The sequence below is a fragment of the Phlebotomus papatasi genome, chromosome 1, assembly GCF_024763615.1.
Source record: "Phlebotomus papatasi isolate M1 chromosome 1, Ppap_2.1, whole genome shotgun sequence".
In the NCBI taxonomy this organism is placed as follows: domain Eukaryota; kingdom Metazoa; phylum Arthropoda; class Insecta; order Diptera; family Psychodidae; genus Phlebotomus; species Phlebotomus papatasi.
Window position 1 is genome coordinate 38,438,636 of NC_077222.1, and position 19,868 is coordinate 38,458,503.

General features: G+C 34.9%; 1 protein-coding gene across 4 annotated transcripts in view; it reads left to right on the plus strand.

The window, feature by feature from the left end:
• Positions 1 to 19,868, plus strand: part of LOC129799659 (protein amalgam) — a 304,732-nt gene that overhangs the window by 269,749 nt on the left and 15,115 nt on the right. For all 4 annotated transcript variants that reach the window (XM_055843763.1, XM_055843764.1, XM_055843761.1 and 1 more), the window contains one exon: positions 19,183 to 19,304. In XM_055843763.1, coding sequence (XP_055699738.1) covers positions 19,183 to 19,304 — 122 coding nt within the window. The remainder of the gene's footprint in view (positions 1 to 19,182; positions 19,305 to 19,868) is intronic.

Genomic DNA, 19,868 nt, shown 5'->3' on the forward strand with positions numbered 1-19,868 from the left:
TATTTCTTCAGAATTTATTTCTCTTTCAAAATAAAGGATTAACATTTTTCTCCAGAGAATACAATCTTTGGTGTGGGTCTTCTTCAGTGGGTTAATGTAGAAACTTTTAATTATTTGTAAAACATTATCATTTCATAACAGCTGAGCATCCCCACATTAGCTATAAATTTTCAAGGACATTCTAGAATATTCACTATTTAATATTTATATTCACTATTTTTACATTTTTAAAAACGAGAGTAAGCGATTTCAGTGCACAATGCAATTGGCTAAAGGTCGTGTAGCAAGTCAAGCAAAGCATGTGGCCTATAGCTCAGTTGGTAGAGCACTCGTCTAGTTAACGAGAGGCCTCCAGTTCGATTCTGGGTGGAGGCAGGAATTTTTCCTGCCTGAGAGAAAAACTAGATGATTTGAGAGTCATTTGCTCTGATTGACGATTTCTCTGTACATAAATACAATTAACATTGAACTAAAGTTTGTAAAATTCTCTCAATTTTTATAAATATTTGTGAAAATGTGTATAATCTTGGAACTCCCTGTATATAGATGTTGATACAAGCCTTTTACGGTGCTATCACACTAGGATTTTCACAATTTAATTTTAAATTTAATTGAGCCAATTGAGCATTATAAGATTTCTAGAATTTACTTGAAAATTCTCACAGCCAGGACACATTTTGCAAGAAATTTGCTCAATTTTAAACAGTGCCGCGAGATTTTTGATTGTGAATGACTCCGGAAAATGTGTAATAGTACTTAAAATGTCTTATAAGTCACTTAACTGTTATGCAAAATAATCCGCAAAGCCAGAAGAAAGGGTTGTAGTCAAAGGGGCTCATGAAGAGACTCTCAACTGCAATTTCTTGATACAACAATTTCCTTCGGATTGCTTTGGAGGAACTCAGCAAATTACTCCCGATACTGAAGCTTCACTCGTGTAAGATTATCACTAATCACTGTACTTATTTTTTTGGTCACAAATAATAATTAATTACGAGTAAATAAATTTAATAAGAACAATTTGGTTCAAAAGACTACTTGTTTAACTGCAATAAAATTGAAATTAATGAGCAATTTTAAAGTTTTAATTTGCTGAATTCAAATTTAATTGAGCCATTACATTTATGTTATTTTATCATGTTTAACCATATTTTGATGGGACAAGTATTGGTTTATACCAATAACTAAGCGAAAATCTTTCAATTTAAATGATTTTTAATGAAAAATAACGCATAGGAACAATTTATCTGAAAATTAAATTGAATTTACAAATTGAAAAAATCCTAGTGTGTTAGCACGGTTATTCCTTTTTGAGACTGAAAAATTTATTTTAAAAAACTTATGAATATAGACTAGGAATATAGGAGTCAATCTTCCACAGGCGATGGGTGAACATCATAAAGTGAAACATTTCAGTAGTGATTTGTACAAACTAACAAACAATTGTTCTCCCAAATTTTGATGCCCTGTAGAAGGTCCCAACCAAAGGACTGAAACGTCGGCAAAAATAAAATAAAGAGAAGAACAAGAGAAATAAGACTGACATCATCTTATGAATATACTTATCAAGTGTAGGATTAAGCTTCAGAAATAATTTTTCTCAATGCGGCTTGTAAATAGCCATTTTGGGTTTAAGTGAGTAAATGAGTAAATGGGTAAATGAGTGTAAATTTTGGCATTCTCTTAACACTCATTTAGTGTATTTGGTAACACTCACCTTTCTCTCAGTGCAAGCAAAAAAAAAAGTTAACTCAGGTTGAAAAGCAGGAGAATTCAGAAATTAGTGAAGAAATTCTCACAACTTTGCATAAAAAAAAGAAACTGCAAAAAAAAATTAAGAGTATATCACTGGGAAATAAGAGTGAATTGCTGGTGGCAAAAAGAGATTTACGGGCAACACTTTCAAAATTACACCCCACGGAAGTTTGCCAGGGAAGATGGGATGCTCTGACTCCCCACATTTCAAGTGCCAGGACTGAGGGTGTTGGGAATGACAATGTGGTGGCGGAAATAAAAATTACAACCCCATTTATCATGACTATGGGGATGTATAGTGGTTCGAAACTGGCAAAATGCTATAGTGCTAATTCGGTGAATAATGAGCAAAAGACCATTTTAACTCATAACCACCATTCTTGGTACACCAAAAACTCCCCTCGAGTTCTCCAAAAAATTGTTCTACATGGCGCTAATTTAGCTACATGGAAATCTCACGCCGTTGGACGCTCGTTAAGGGCATGGAGAACAAGACTTTTAAATTTTAAATTATAGAGCGACAAAAAGTATGAAAAAAAATAGAATGAAAATTGCCGTGCCAAAAATTAGAACAGGCAGAAGCTGGTAAATTGCAATTTAAGACAGCCTCTAACACTCACAGCTTTAATATCATGTGGGTGAAATAGCAATTCTCGGAAAATTGTAATTTGGCATAACTTCACTGTATAAGTACTTCTGCTAGATTAAAATTCTTCTCTAACTTTTTGGGCTACAATAAATTTAATAGAGTTGCAAATGTGCAAATTTAACAAATGCGTGACAATAAAAGATGACAACGAAATCTCAGGTGGAATTTGTTGTATGTTTAGTGGATTCATAAACAAAATAATAATGCTTAAATTGTTAAAATTAGTCTAAAAATAAGTTAAGTTATTAAGAATCTCGTGAATTGCACTCACAGACATTTCAGATGTATGCTGAATCACTTTAAATTGTAAAATGTCCCTGAAATAATATTCGTAAATTCATCTTATTTAAATTTTAATGATAATATCGTACAAGATGTTGTGTGCAAGAAATACAGGTCATCCTCATCTGTGTTGAAATATTTAAAGTTTATTATGCAAAAAGCCGAAGTAATATGAAATTAGGTTATGAATACGTCTCATTTACATACCTTTAACCCATTAAGAATGATTGGATTACCGGTGACCAAAAAGAATTTTTTATCTAACAATCATTCATTTTTTTTTTATTGGGTTAAGAGTGACCTACTAATCCCACTAATCAATTCTATATCAATCGCCTGATATAAAATCAATCTATGCACTTTTAACTTCTATAAATTTAGCTCAATATTCAGTTATTTTGAAAAAGTAAAAAAAAAACTGTGTTATTATCTTTCACATCCTTCCATTGGTGAAAATAAATGTAAATGTATTATAAAGTTTTCTATTTAAACAATAATGTTAGTATAATTGTGTATCTTTCATGTGTGCTTAAAATATTGCAGATTCTCACCAGACGCATGGTTTAGGTTAGAGCATGGAATAGAAAATAATTAAACAAGAGAAATTTGTTTGGTCTGGTGATAAACTAATTTTGTCATACGACCACTGTCATATGATACAATAACCTGAAAGTATGGGGGAGTTTGTGTCGGGAAATTTCCTATTTGAACGATTCATGAATTTTGCTTACAAAATTTCCACTCAGTTCTCACATTATATTTAACTTTGTTAGCCCCAAAACTCCCTAACCCTGACTCCCGGTGGATATGGTGAGAGGATCCTAATTCCAACATATGAATGTCCTCTCGAGTCATCTCCCATTCATGCTTTTTCCCTCTTGCAACCCAATCCCAAATCCTCGGAGCTTTGCTTTTGGGACACGGAATTAAGCACGACACATGTGATTATAAATAGGGGTCAGATGTCATCTTCGTTCATGAGGTGAAAATGCTCTCTGCCACCCTCTCGCAGTGGGACCACACTCTGCAGAGGATTATTGTATGTGGAAAATTGTAAATATCCCTAGTTATGTTTGTCGAAAGATAACAACATAACTTTACCCAACGATAAAGCACTGATAATTGCCAAATTTGTACTACAAATCAATGAACATGCTTGCTGGAGAAGATTTAGGTGACCGATATTTAATGCTCGTTACACAACACACAAAAAGTTTCAACATTGAGAATAATATAAATTTTATCCTGCATTGTGATAATATCTTTGATTCCCAAGTAGCAAAATTTGACCATAATGCGAGAAATAGATAAATAAATGCGAGTGGTGGCCGCCAAAAACCTGAAAGTCAAGATTTTGAAGAATAAAAATCCTGAAAAGATCGAAATCATAATGGAGGATAAAGTCTCGAATTTCTATACATAACAGAAATTTTCCCTTTGCTAATTAAATTGTCTAAATAAAATTGCAAGAAGCTTTAACGTATAAAAATCCTAAAATTGACTATCAATTCTTTATTAAGTCTTTATTTGCAAGATGATTCCCCCAGAAAACTTAATTGTTTAAGTATATTTTTCAATCACAATTTAAAGGAATGATAACGAGTACTTTCACAATAAAATAATTCTCCATGTAAAACACGAGCTGCTGGTACAATTGTATGCATGATACCGTTTCTCCAGGCTCGTATAGTGAGTCGAAAACGAGTTGAAGTGCACTTGGCAATTGGTTAAGACCAGTGGCTAAGGCAATCAAAGCCAGTGCCCCCATAGCTCAGTTAGTAGAGTAATCGCCTAGACTGCGAAAGGCCCCCAGTTCAAGCCTGGATGGAGGCAGGAATTTTTTCCTGTCTCTATTTGGGTTAAAATTTGTGGGTTGGGAATCACTTGTTCTGATTGTCGCTCTCTGTGCACAAACACAAAATTTCTTGGGATTACGTATCAAGTGAACAGAAGTCTGTTCAATCACTTTCACGGTAACGAGAACGTAATTTTTATTAAAATCAAATCATTTGAATATTTCCTATTTCAGAAGCATCAGTCAAAAAATCCACAATCTAATATTAAGGGAAATAACCATCAAAGTTACAATATTTTGCTGCTTGGGTCATTATTAAATATGCATTTAAATTAAATTCATAAAAATTTACTTTTGGAGTTCATAAAAAAGTAATTTCTTCCGTCTCAAAAAATTAGCACAATTTTTTGAGAAGTACTAAAAGAAACCAATAAATAAATATGTTAACTTTACGAACAATTCTAAACAATTTTAAAACACCCGAAAACTTTCCTAACATTGTTATTCGTTTTACCCCAGTTTATCGATTTCAGAGAGTTGAGAAATCGTCTCAGAATTTGTCAAAAGGTTATAGATATTACAATTAACACATTAATTACCAATTCCTTACCGGTTTTTTACCAATTGAGAATTTATGAGAATTTAAGAATAAATCTAATCAAATTATGATAAGTAAAAGCTAAGAATTAAACAAATCAGGACCATCATTAATAAGTTTCCAACAAATTTTAAATTTCAACTAGAAATCAATTACCAAGTCCTTACCGGTTTGGTACCGGTTAATACTTTGAGAAACTTATTTTTTATTTGTTTTTTTTTTAATTTTTTTTTAATGTTTGACTTTTCAAATTAGGAAATTTCGTCGGAGATAGTTCGTCTTTGATCCAATTTGTTTCTCATACATTTTACAAGACCGAAAAATAAAATAATTGCAATACGACTATACAATGGAATTTTATGAAGAGAATTACGCATCAAGGTTCTACTGTCCTAGTCACACTTACGATTTAAACTAAGAGACCGATTAGTCGCAAACTGGTGGAAATGTGGTCTAATCATTATTTTGATTATAATTACGTTACCCTGTCTCTCGGTTTAAGCTGTAGGTGTGTCCAACATATAAATTTGAATTGGAATATTAACATTTTTAAGTAAATTTTCAAAGACGGAAAAGGTTTCCAAAAACCTATGTGTCAAAGAGAAAATGTAATTGATGAACTTTTTCAAGTTCTCTTCATGACATGAATTTTTCAAACTGTATGAAATACTTTCGAGGTTATAGGGTAAATTAGTTCAAGTTGTACAATGGTACAAGTTGAACAATGGTACAAGTTGGACAGGGCTTTTTTTCTTGATAAATTTAGTACTTCATTTTACTGCTCGAAGTCAAAGAGAGAGCAGTTATATAATCGTCTTTTTTTCTCACTGTTCTGGAGGTTAAACGGTAAGAAATATCGACTTCCAGTCTTCGATGACCCCCAATAAAAAAAACAATATCTCTCGACGTTTTTCCCCCTCCTCACCCCCTTCTAACCCCACCAAAACCATGTTTTTCGGTTTTTCTCAAAATTGACCCAAGCTTTTTCAATGATTTTTGAATATGTTTTAGAGCTAGTCCAGGCGAACATTTCGCCCAAACCTACCTATGACCGGAAAATTCGCCATTTTGAATTATTGAAGGTCAAAGGTCAACTACTTTGGAAGGTTCATTTTTCACCCGATTTGGTTAAATTTGGATTTTTTGGAAAGGTATTGAAATTTCGAACCCGGCTGCATCGGTCTTCGTCGGTAATGAGTCTGTTAAGTACCGATTCTTTGACTTTCAAATGCTTTAGTGATTTACGAATCAATTTGATCCCTAGTAGATCAGTATTACCAAAAGATTATGCAAAAAAACTAATTCACGTTGAGCTCTATCTCGTGAGTTCGAGCATTTCGCAAAGCTGGGACGCTTTGTCATCTCTTTTTACTTGTATATTTTTAATGCTTTAGTTTCATAATTTAGTTCCTTGTGCTTAAAAACAAATTTTGTGCTGTACTTATCAAGAAAAAAAACCCTGTCCAACTTGTAAAGGCGAATTGTCCAACTTGCAACACTATATTTCCAACTTATATCACTTTACTCTAACTAAATCATTAAGTTTCATTTAAAAATTGTTTTTTTTTTAGAATTAACAGATTGTGAAACGTTTTGCACGTGTTAGGTTACAATTTATATCTCAGCTTTTCCTAAATAGAAACATCCCCTTAATTTTCACCTTATCATCTTTTAAAGCACTAGTTATAAGTTCCCAAATATTTGTGATAAATTTATTAAATATGCAGTAGGGTATATCACAAGGTGTCACAATAAGCAATTCAAGATAGCGCTATTACGAAAACTGTCGTGCAATTTCTTAGTTGGAAATTTAATGTATTCTGAGGTATTTCCATTTCAAATTTAGAGAAAGTTTAAAGTGCCAAGAAGTCCAAGACTGTGACGTATTTCTGTGGGATTTTCCGAGAAGGAGTCAAAAGCACTCATTGAAGCAATTGAAGTCATTATAAAATTATCACATTATCGAGGTATTTATGGATTTTTCACCCCTTGGGGAAATTGGATAATTGAGGATGAGCGTCTATTGAAGCACCCACCAGTCTGCCTAATTTTCAACAAAATTCACGGGGTTATGTATAGATATGAAAATTGGAGGCGTTCTTGTGGGTGGGCGCCAAAATTTCACACATTGAAGGATTTTCACAGTTGGCGAAATTGCTGGGAAAACACCCTCGGAGGAATTTCTCAAGACGCCACTTCTTAAACGTGAAAATGGAATATTGGCAATAAAATGAATTATTTATTTCGGTACTTCGCATCAACGATTTTTCATCGTTCGATATTCTGCTATGGGATGGCACTAGTGTTTGTGGGAGGGGGTGGAAAGGTAAATTGAGAAGGGAAAACGTCTTTGAATTTTCTCCATCAAATATTTGTACATAATTTGTATAAAATACCCATTAGAAATTGATATTTATATGTTTGGTTTCCTTGTTTCTCTACAGAATCTATAAGATTCATCTCTTCGTTCCCCATCTTGGAAATTGGGTAAGGGGGGAAAAAATACCGGCCACACCTTATACTAGAAAAATATCACAAATTTGTGGGCCACAGGAGTATAAAGGGACAGATAATCCTAACCGGCTTATGTAGGTGAGATTCTTAACGTGAGCTAACTCGGAGTGCATGCAAATTCGATTTAGAGCTGAAGTTGGGAGACGCCATTCAGTTATCTTGAATAAAATTCGTGAAATTATACAAATTTTGTATTTAAACCAAAATATCAAGGATTTGGATGAACTGACAGAAAAGTGTTATATGGGTGAAATGTAGACCAGAATGTACTCTATAATTTTCCTATAGAACATGATCTCATCGATTACTCAGAAGCCAAGATAAGCGAGGTTTTTTGTTTCTTAACTCGTTTTTTCATCCAGAGTGCCCCAAGTGTTCATTTGTTGAACTTCAACTAAATCAAAGAATTGTTGTCTTTTGTGGGACTTTCCATTCAAAACCCTATTTTAAGTGTCTTGGTGGAGTAGAGGCAGTCAAATTGGCATCTGAGTGATTTCAAAGCGTTATTATGGGAAAAATCAATTTTTTCACACTTAAACGGCAAAATCTGAGTGATAGCTTAGTCTGAGTGGAAAATGATGTATGGACGAAATGTAGAGACAAATATGCTCTACAATTATGTCGAAGTAATCATCAAAATCGGTTCAGCGACAGTCGAGATAATTGAGGTTATGTGATATTGAAATTGGTTTTTCGACTGTGGCGCCCCTGGTGTTGGTCCCACGAAGTTCAAATGTTCTAGAAAGTTGTAGTATTTGGTGAGATCTTTCGTTTAAGCCCTCATTCATCAAAATCGGTCACATAGAACCGGAGATATGATTTTTTAAATTTTGTGAACTTTGACCCCTCATATCTCCGGTTCTATTGAAACCACAGCGCACATACGCACCATTTTGGAAACGTCCTAGACTGGACTACAACATACTAAAATTTCATTAACTTGCACAATGCCGTTTTTGAGAAAAGTGACTTTGAATTTCGATGAATTTTGACGCTATCACAGCGCCACCTATGGTGACTTTTTGAACTTCCATCTGAAAGTGCTCATCGAGACGAAACCAAAAAGGTAAAATTTAGGCCGGTATGTTAATTAGAACCGGAGATAGAGGCCGGTCAATGTTCGAACTTTGACCCCTTATAGCTCGGGTCAGGGGTTATGGATCGACTTAAGGTTTTTTTTGTTTGATAGGTATAATCAACGGCTACAACATACTAAAATTTCAGCCCGATTGCATAAGGAATTTTTGAGTTATTTAACTTTTAAGATTTAAAAATTTTCTTTTTAAAAAAAGCGCCCCTAGCGGTGGTTTTATGAACTTGCAATGTTAGAAGAGGAAGTGGCATTTCACGAGAGCTTTCCAAAAAGCCCTCATTTTTTAAATTCTGACAATTAGAACCGGAGTTATGGCCATTTTAAGAAAATTTTTTTGGACCCTTATAGCTCGGGTCAGGGGGGTCGGGGGACCTTAAGTTTGGTATTGATGGAAAGCTCTAAGGCCCAGCTATAACATACTAAAATTTGAGCCCGCTCGATGCCATAGGGCCGGAGCTATTGAGAAAACAAAAAAAGGGGGGTTTTCAAAATGGCGGAAGGAGGGGTGGGGGGTGGGGGGTCAATGCACCATGTTGCAATTTTCATACGATATTTAACCTTTGCCGAAAACCGCAAGTCGATATCTTTTTTAGTTTAGGAGCTATTAAGCTCCAAAGAGCGGCCGGACGGCCGGCCGGCCGGCCGGACGGCCGGCCGGCCGGCCGGGAACGTAACTTAGCCCCCCATATATTCGTGATCAGGAAGTGGCGAAGCACATTTTGGCCAAGTTTGAGCGCGATCGGAGGACATGAAATTTTGTTAGGATTATAGTAGGTGAGATTGTTAAGAATCTCACCTAATATGCCAGGGTATTAGGAGAAGTTCATGCATGAGGTAACTGAAAATGGGAAATGTCTTCCCGCCACTTTTCCCACAGGGATTCCCAATATCAAGGGGTGAACCATTTCAATTGTAAAATTACCATAATGACCATTTATCGTTCCCCAGTGAAAAGATACTTTCCTCTCAGTTTTTCGTCTCCCATATCTTTTCATCGAAGCACTGAAGTGTAATCTGGGGGGTGACCAAGAAGTACTATTATTGTCTCAAATTAGCCTCAACGGTTTATAACGGTTATAAAAATTTTAATACGATTTTATCCAAAACAGAATATTCAATAAATTTATTGATTATTCACATTATTATTCGCGTTACGATTTTATTATTTAATTGAAACATTAAATAATAAAATCGAAAGTTTTTATTTTCCATTTAATAACATAAAACTTTAAGTTTTAAATTTCTAAATCCCGATTTTAAGTTTAACTTTCAAGTGTAAAACTTCTTAGTCTTCAAAGCTAAAATAGGCAAAATACATCATCGAAATTGTTTTAAACTGCCGCGGTGAATATTATTTCAATTTTTAATTATTAAATTAATTTTTCTCTAAAATATATAATCTAATGATGTGAGTATGACTTTCCTTTAATAAATGGAATTTTAAATTCAGCTTATAAAAATTGTTTTCAACTAGAACTAGGCAAATATTATTTAAAATCTTTCAATGGTGAAATAGATAGTCATTTCTGCCAAGTGAATTTCATTAAACATAAATTGAAGTTTTCTAAGTCGAAAATATTGGGTAAAAATGGGATAATTTGGAATCATTTCTAATTTGGAATTTTGAGATTTGAGATTTTCTCACGGTTGCATACGGACATAAAAAGCAAAGACTAAGAAGATGTACGAGCCTAATTGAAGATCCTGATATGAGTACTTCTTCGTGTTTTTCTTCTTTTGCCCATCTAAAAAACCAGTTATGAGGAAATATTAAAATGTAAAATTAGAAAACACTTCAAATCGCCGCATTTTACCCCCTATGCACCGATCTTAAAGTCTATAATTACTTCTAATTTTGAAAAAAGAAATAGGTGTGATTAGAAGAAATCACACCTCAAATTAAAGCGATGCCAGAGTACGAAATTTTTGAATTTTATTACATGAAATAACATAATGAGAGCTTATGATTTTTCGCTATTGCGAGTTTAAAGCATTATGGGGCACAAAAATGAAATGCATCAGGTAACACTTCTCACTGTCCAAAACGTTCTAGCTTTACGAAATACTCGAAATAACTAGATAGAGCTCTCCATAAATCACCTTCTCGCATAATTTTTCGGAATGAATTTTTCGGTTATAGGGTGAAAGAAACACCTATTGACACTTTAAGAACTCGTGTCAAGACCTATTGACACCCTACTATGTACCATTTGGAATGCGAAATTTGAACACTTACCCTAATCGAAAAACGTAGATTATTGTAAAAACGCCATGCTACTTACATTTTCTTAAATACATTAAATAATTTTCAACATTTTGATAAAAGTGTCAATAGGGGTTCCCTGTCCAACAGGTGTTAATTCGACCCTATGTAAGCCCGGACGAAGTATTCACCTGGACTACCTCTAAAATATATCCAAAAATGAAAAAAATCGTTGAATCCGATTCTGAGAAAACCTAAAAAGCCTTGTTTTGAAGAAGAAGGAGGGGTGTAACGGGAAAAGATGGAAAGCATTTTTAGATAATGTTTTTTAGGGGACGTCACCGAAAACCGAAATTTGAATTTATCTTACGATTTGCTATCTAGCTCGGAAACAAGTTGTAAAAAAAATCTGAACATACTATATATCGAGCAGTAAAATAAATCCCGTACAAGACTTATTGACACTCTCTTTACTTGTATAAATCTTAAAAGTACCTTTATTGCTAAAACATAAAAGCTGTACAACTTTTCTTTGCTGATAAACCCTTTTACTATGGGCACATCTAATAATTTGAGAAGGTCAAATTTATAATCATCCAGGGATGAAAAAGTTTTAACATGCGTGTCTATATTGGGATTTCAATTTTGGGCTCATTTTACACGTGGATCAGACTTTCAATCTCTTGGGGCTATTTTTCCAATTTTTTCAGATCCCCCCCAATGGTCCTCAGATCATCCCCAAATGTCACCCCAAATCCACTCCAACATATATTTCTGGGCGGGTGGTACTGGAAGAAGAAGGATGGGGTGTGTTTGTTACTTTGTGTATTTGCGAAATGGGGATGAATAATTTATCAAACCCCATTTTGCTGTTAAACCAAAATTGTGAGAATGGTAGGGTAGTGAAAATAATGTGAATCCTGGAGGTATAAGCATACCACAGTACCCACATATTTTGCCAGAGGACTTGTAAATAGTCTACTAAACAATATAATAAATGCTGTAGTTGGACAATTATTTACCATCTTCCAAATTTTTTGGAGGATCCATCATGCCATGACCTAAATTGAATTTTTCAATAAAACAGGCTAGTCTGATAAGACTGCATGAACTTGTGGGAAGCTATGATTTTTTCTTTGCATATTCCATTTGTAAATTTTGTTATATATTTTGGTCATTTCAAATTATGACAAGCTATCATTCTCTTATAGTTTTAACCCTCTAACGGTGTTTTCTTTAATATGCGAAGAAAAGTTCTAAATGTTTTCTAGGATAATTATGATCCAATAAAGTCGAAAAAACCATCCATTCTTCATTATCTTTTTTAGTTTAGGTGCTAGATAAAAATTTTTTTAAACTCTTTTTGCTTCCAAAATTCACATTTTTAGTTTTTTCAAATATTTTAAATAAAATATACAAAGTAGAATGACATATCTTTCAGTAAAAAATAAATTTATTTTAACCAGATAACTTTAAATCGGTATTTTTATGGAAATTGGAAATGAGTTTTTTTGCACTAATATTTTTTGTTGCTTTTTCTCTAACCTGTCACACAAAACTGGGAATAGCAACAAGACGAAGAGTCAAAATGAGTTCAAATTTTCAAAAGATGTTCATAAGACTATTACACCGAGAACACTATAGCACTTTTAAATAAATAAAACCTTTATTGTCGCTGTAAATGTGATTTTTGTGATGACCGCCTGGAGACGGTCTTACCCGTTAGAGGGTTAAAATAGACCAGTAGGAAATTTGTCAGATACATTTCAGGTGTGCTTACTAATTTACGGGTTTGTGATAGTTATTTGCGAAATTAGTCAATTTTTATCAGTTTTTTGCCATTAGTAAATTTATTTTGCTGCTCGAATCCAGAAATTAAGCTTTCGGATTGATGGAACATCTATTGACATTTTAAGAACTCGTGTCAGGATCTATTGGTACCCTATTTTGTACCATTTTGGATGCAAAATTTGAACATAATGTTCTTATAGAAAAAGGAAGATTAACGAAAACCATCACATTATTATCATTTTAGATGCATTAAATAAATTTAAATATTTTGACGAAATTTCCAATAAACATTCCCTGCTGTACAAGTGTTCCTTCGACATTAATGCTTCTTTTCTTCAAGTTGTCACCGTTTCCGAACTTAAACGATAGGAGACATAAATGTACGATCATCGATGACCCTCTACAAAAAAAAAATATCTCTTCGAGAAGAGCTCCAATGTTTTTTTCCAATTTTCGAAATTTTGAGTTTTTAAATATTAAAGTTGAATCAATTTGAATTTGTTTAAATATATTGAAATTTGAAACCCGGCTGCATTTGTTTGAAGTAGGAATCGGTAATGAATAGGTTTAGTTCACTTGTTTTATTTTACTTGAACGTTTTTATTATTTGACCTTAAACTTGGTCAAACGGTAAGAGATATCGACTCCTCTTTTTCTGTGACCCCCTCAATAAGCCAATATTATTTAGAGATTTTTTCTTCTTATCCTCTATTCAATGTTTTGTTATATGAATAGTTTTTATGTAGAACTCAATGGGATAATTTGGAATTGAACCCAAGTATTGAAGGATATTGAGATTTCCTCACTGTTTTATAAAGGCAAAAAAAATATTCCGAAGAATTACCCTTGAGTGTAAGCTAAGGCTTATATTTCTTCGTGATCTTCTCTTTCTCTTTATTTACCCTAAATAGTGAAGAATAATACCCTTTTGTACTCTATTGACTTTATAAATTTTGAGCTTCTTATATTTTACCCCAGAATTAACTGTCCCTCAAATTTGTTGTCTATTTGGGATGGTATACTATACTGCAACATTACAATAGCTGTGGTTATCAAAGAATAACAACTAATTCCCACCTGATTCAATCACATTATTGTTGGGATGTTAGTTTATCACTATTACCGAGATATAATCGATATATTGCTAATTGTGAATTCATGATATCCTCAAATGCTTGACATAATGGAGATGTTTTCATTGTGTGGGAAAATCAAAGATGAGAAATGCACAATCTCTTGCGCAATCTGTCTCTTTATTGTATTTTGCCAGAGTAATTGCTAAGAGACTATATGAATACGGAGAATGAAATGCTAAATCCCTTTTCAAGTCATATGTTGAGGCATAAATCCATTTGTCAAGTAAGAATCACTCCATTTCATTGTCCATTTTAACTCTATCCCTTAATTGATGATGATACACTGGGAGTTAATATTAATAAAGCCTGTGTATTTTCACCCTCAGTGAGATAATAAAATATCTGTCAGGGGTCACTTTCGCATAATCTTAACAAGTGTTTGCGATGCCGCAAATTGTGATATACTCGCAACGCATGTAGCATACAACTTAATGCATAAACTGTGCAGAAGATCACTACGAAATAAAATACTACAGACGAAATACAAAATTAATATGTACTTTGTGCAATGTGAAACTTTCACAAATGTTTATCTTCGAACATTTTAAGAGTTTTTAATTAAAAGACTTACAGCTACTCCGATTTCTTAGAGGTATTTCATTTTAAGTGAATACTCTGTTTATAAAATACCCAGACAGTCTTTGATACATTGTATCGCGCAGAACTTTAGACTATAATCCAAAATAATCTCACAGAGCATAAAGTGAAAAATACATCTTGAGATTTTTACTAAGACGAGCTCTAGCTAAAGTTGGTACTTGAATGTGCAAAATTTTTACGAAATATTCTCACCAATTCTGCTACTCTACCACCATAAAATTTTCACACTGCACCAAAATAATACACTTCCACTCTGAGTCTTTCGTCAAGTTTGTTTTTATGGTGATATAAATGTGGGCAAAGTGGTTGAAAAATAATTATATCCTGCAATGTTAATACTACGTTAGCATGTGAGATAGTTTTAATGGCTACCAAAGGATATGGTAAGAAATGTAGAATAGAGAGCAGAGCTGTGAAAGAAGATGAAAAGTCTTTTGTAGACAAGATAAACGAGGGTAAAGTATCCCATGCCTTGCGAAATGCTCAAACTCGTAACTTACATTCTACATTTCAAAAGTACTTCCACGTCATTTACCGTTTATCTATTCTTAACCGATTTGAACCGATTCATAAATCACTCAAAAAATTTTCCATAGGGTAAAGTGATACAAGTTGGATATAGTGTTACAAGTTGTACTATTCGCCGGTATAAGTCGGACAGGGATTTTTTCTTGATAAATACGGTACTAAAAGTATCAAATTATAAAACTAAAGCATTGAAAATATACAAATAAAAATTAAGTACTAAATTTATCAAGAAAAAAAGCCCTGTCCAAATTGTACCATTGTCCAACTTGTACCACTTTACCCTAATTAAATACTTTAGCACTAATAGAATTAATTTTTGGACAAAAATTACTTTTTGGCACATAACAACGTTCATTACCGGTTTATAACCGGATTCTTTTCGATAATGTGTGAACTTTGTTACATATAAAGACTGTAGAATTATAATGCTATAGATGGTTGACATATACAACCCGGGAAGAATTTTTGCACCGTTTTTCCTTCGGAGGTTGATCATCAACGCTAAGACAGCTGTATCCGCTAAAAACTACAACGTACTCTGGCTTACTTGTGCTATTCCTTAAAAGAATTGCTGATGAATAAAACCTTTCTATCTATCTAACTGATTAAAACCGGATTATAAACAAATACAACCGGTCCGGACTTGTTGAAAATTCCAAGATCTTTCAACAAGTCTAAACATGATACCATTCAGTTTAGAAATACGCTCTATAGAGCTTTTTTAAAAATTGACTTAAAAAAACGTTATTAGGAATGATTCAGCGATATTATCAACGATAAATTATTAACGAATCGAAGTATTTATATTCTTCTCTCTCTGTACAATTCGATCAGTAAATGAAATAATGTTAAGTTGAAAGAATTTTCAGAACTATACTCAGATTGATTAAAAAATCTAATCGTACTTAAATTTTAATTTAAAGATAGCCCAAAAATGTATGTGATTAAGAACTCTCATTCTGGGATATATTAAAAGAAAAAGGGGAGATATTGTACATCCAATTGAAGTGTTTCTAACGTCGCCGTCGTTGAGTTCTGATATCCATGAAGATTTGTATAAGTTAGTTCTTCTATAAAGTGGTAAAGTTATATTTTTTTTAAATTCACGAGTTAATTCCCCTCACTAGAAGGGAACGAAGAGGGGAGAATTCGTGGCGAAAGGGAGTCAGTCTTGGTTGGAGCGAGGAAGAGGATGCATCGGGCTCCGTGTCCTGGGTCTGATGAGGTGGATAAATGGCATATCCCAAGACCCAGGGCAACAGATTTATATTCGAAAAACAATCTTCTCTCCAAGGGGCTGAGGATTATTCTTTCCGTTCATCCGGATAACTCTGATAAAAGTGATATCCGATAATACCCAAAGATAGGTCACTTTCACAGAAAATCCCGTGAAGAATCCCACGAAGAGTCCCGTTGAGGGGCGCTAGCCTTCCACGACGACAACCAAGTGATTCGGTGGGACCCTTGGTACTACTCTCCGGTAATTACCTGAAATAAAAAGTATCTTAGGGTTCCATAAGTCCGTCCGGCTGACCTTTAAGTTTCAAGGCTTTAACTCCGCTAGGTCTTAGAGGTTGAGGTGCCTTTTTCAGTGCAGCCTCTCTAATTTTTGGGTCTCCTCCAGATGGGGAGAAGTTTTTTCCACGCTTTTCTTCACTCACAGCACAAGTTTACCGATTGGTGTACTAATCTAAACCAAACCGGATGGGAAAAGCGGGATGGGTGAAAGGTGAAATGACAAGACACAGACATCAAGTGGCCATTATTTTGACTTTTGCAACACAAAATTCCGAACTTTTGAAAAACAATTCTAAATCATAAATTTTGATTAAATTTTAGTATGTTGTAGCTGAAGTCAAGACCTCTCCAATGACGGATCGCACTCCCCTCGCGATGTATTTTGACGTGAGATATTAACGAAAATTACTTGGCCGGGTTATATCTTACAATCGAATTTGTACGCATTCTGAATTGCTAACACTAAGAATTCCAGTAAAGGACTTAAATAAGATTTTGCCAGAGGTCAGTTCTCCATTTCGGATATTGCATCCAGATTTTCGGATTTTGCATCCAGGCCACAATTGGGCCCCTTATGCTGACCCACTCCAATTCTATCTTATCCTCCGATACGGGTAGCCACACCATATCACAGCTCTGTGGGCAACGAGTGCTGCTACTATATCACAGCATCCCTTCTCGGTGTGTGTTTGGATCAGTGACAGTGAATGTTTGTATCGACTGAAGTATCACTTTCATGTCGAAACTCGTTCTCGTACCAGCCTCATTGTTTAGGCGGTTCACTTTTTTGCCAATATGCACCATTGGCATTACTATTCATTCATTCACTGGACGAATTCAAAGCCGATATGGCATGAGAAATCTTTTTCTGCTTCGGCTCAGCTTTGAACCCGAGACCTCACAGTCATAGAACCACTACTGTATCCACTGACCCACTTGAGGCTCCAGTAAAGAACATAATCTACAATAATGCTCTGGCCAGACTTACGGCTTAAGCAATGAGTGGGAAACTGATACAGTAGACTCTCGCTCAATCGGCTGTTTTTCAAACGGGCGTAAAATGTTGTTGACAATTTTCACGTTTAATTATGAAGCTAATTTGCTCAAACTTACTGTAATTCTACCTATTTTATCGTAATTCTTTATAATTGAGCGCTTTTTGTGGAATTTACAAAGGCTTTGACGCCCAGATCTATCGATAAACCGGATGACATTTTGCCTCAAATGCCCAATTGAGAGAGAGTCTACTGTAATAATGGTAATAATGGTCTAATCAGTATTTCGAATATAATTATGTTAAACTACCTTTAAGCTTAAGCCGCCACTCTGTCTAATACATCAGCTTATCTGCACTTAACACTTTTTTTTAACTTTGTGAGGAAAATATCCAGGATAGTTTACACAGTTACTATCTAGACGTATCCTCTATAATCATCTAGATTTGATAATCTACATAGCGGACAGCTCTGAAAGCATAATAGTAAAATGAACATCAACAATTTCCATCAAGCAGTGCTGTCTTGGGGTTGAAAACTTTCTGCGACAGAGTTTGTTGGGGTGGTGACTGTATGAGAATTGGTGAAATTGTAAATTCCACCCACAATTGAAAGTTTAATTGAATGCTAATGGTTCACATGTGTGCTGGGGTAGTATGTGAATTGATAGTGGAGAGAAGAGAATCTTCTCCCTGGTTGAATGGATGGAAAATGTCTACAGGATGATTCTCACAGTCATTAAAGTCCAAAAAGCAGTTTTATCGCGTGACCTCAATTGAAAGGAAAAAGGGCACTTTTGCCCAAATGCTCCTAGTCAGTCACTGGGAATATAAGGTAGGAAGATATGGTAAATGAGAGAAATTCAAGTTAAGTCAGCAATGACTTAAGTGTTGAAACATACACAAGATATATTCAACCACCCTTTTCCCACACTTGGGTTCCACTTGTGATATTCATCCCCCAAACCGCTCGTCCGGATAAGAGCACTGTTGAATTATTCACTAGAGCTGATGTGTACCAAAATATTGCAATTCGGTCCTACGCCCTCCGCACACCATCAGCTCATTCTCCATCTCCCTTCCGGAATGGGGCACCCAGAGACAGGCTAAAATATTCTGGGGGGTGTTCAACTTGTCGGTGCCTGGAGTCTCCGAGAGTCTATACATCGAGAAAGTGCTTTTAGTAAGGGTTGCTCTTACTTCAGCTCCTTTAAATCACTTTGTATTTGGGGATCTCTTCCTCTCCCTCCATCACCCGATTATCACTCCACAGACCCACCCTGCCTGTCGACCCCCCACCCCCCCCAAAATTCCCCAAGGAGACTGATATTCAAAGGCTTCACGTGTGAGGGAAGAGCCGAAGAAGTGGTAAAATGTTGTCAGTGCGGTTGCTTCTAAGTGAACCACCAAAGTGTTATACTTTGTCGATGAGGTTTGGGGTGAATGATGAAAGTTTTCCGAGATAATATCGTCAAGAGAGTGAGAGTGAGATAGAGAGTGTGGGAAAATGGATAAAAAAGGGTTTTTTTTTAGTCTTATGAATCACACTCTGAACCCACTTCAATTCACTCTCTCACCAAAACCTGGGCAGACACCTGAGTCCTCCCTTTACGTGGCAACTCTACAGGCATGACAAATTTTTCCTGTGAGGATGAGAGCACGATAGAACAAAAGCACGAATGAATAAATAATTTTTTTCATGTCCTCTTTTTCACCTTGGTTTCAGGTGTCCTGGTTCCAGAATTCCTTCCCAATTCAGCCCACAGACAGGCGTGTGATGTCATCTCGGGGCAATAAACATACTCTCAGCATAAGGCATGTACAATCGGAGGACTTTGGTAATTACAGGTGAGTTTAAATCAACAAAAGAGGAACCATTTTCACCAATTTGTGGCTCTCAAATGCAAATACAGGGGCCACCAATTCAAACTAGTCTCATTGAAGGGAGCTTTCATGCATTCATGTTTCAATATACTACAATTTTGCTATATACAAATTTACACTTTCACTGCAAACATTAGAGTGATTCTCTATTCAATGTCCGGTTTTAAATGGTTCAAATGCACAGGGATCCTTATCACGAATTATACTAGTTTAAACTTGTTATATTGCAAATAAGGTAAAGTACTCTCACTCGACTGGGCGGTGGGTCAATTTTTGAATGTTTAATGGTCAATTTCGTCAATTTCTATGAATTTGTCACTGGTTCGTATTATTCATGGAATGATTGACCTATTATAATGTTAGATCAGGGGCACTTTATCTTAGTTTCAAAAATTCAAAAATTATTCTCAATGCACTCGAAATTACTGGGCTACTTCTAAGCACCCCTCCATCCTTAAAGAACAGCATCATCATGATCATCGTTTTCAACCGGTCATCCATATCGGGGTTGTGGGCCTAGGACATGCA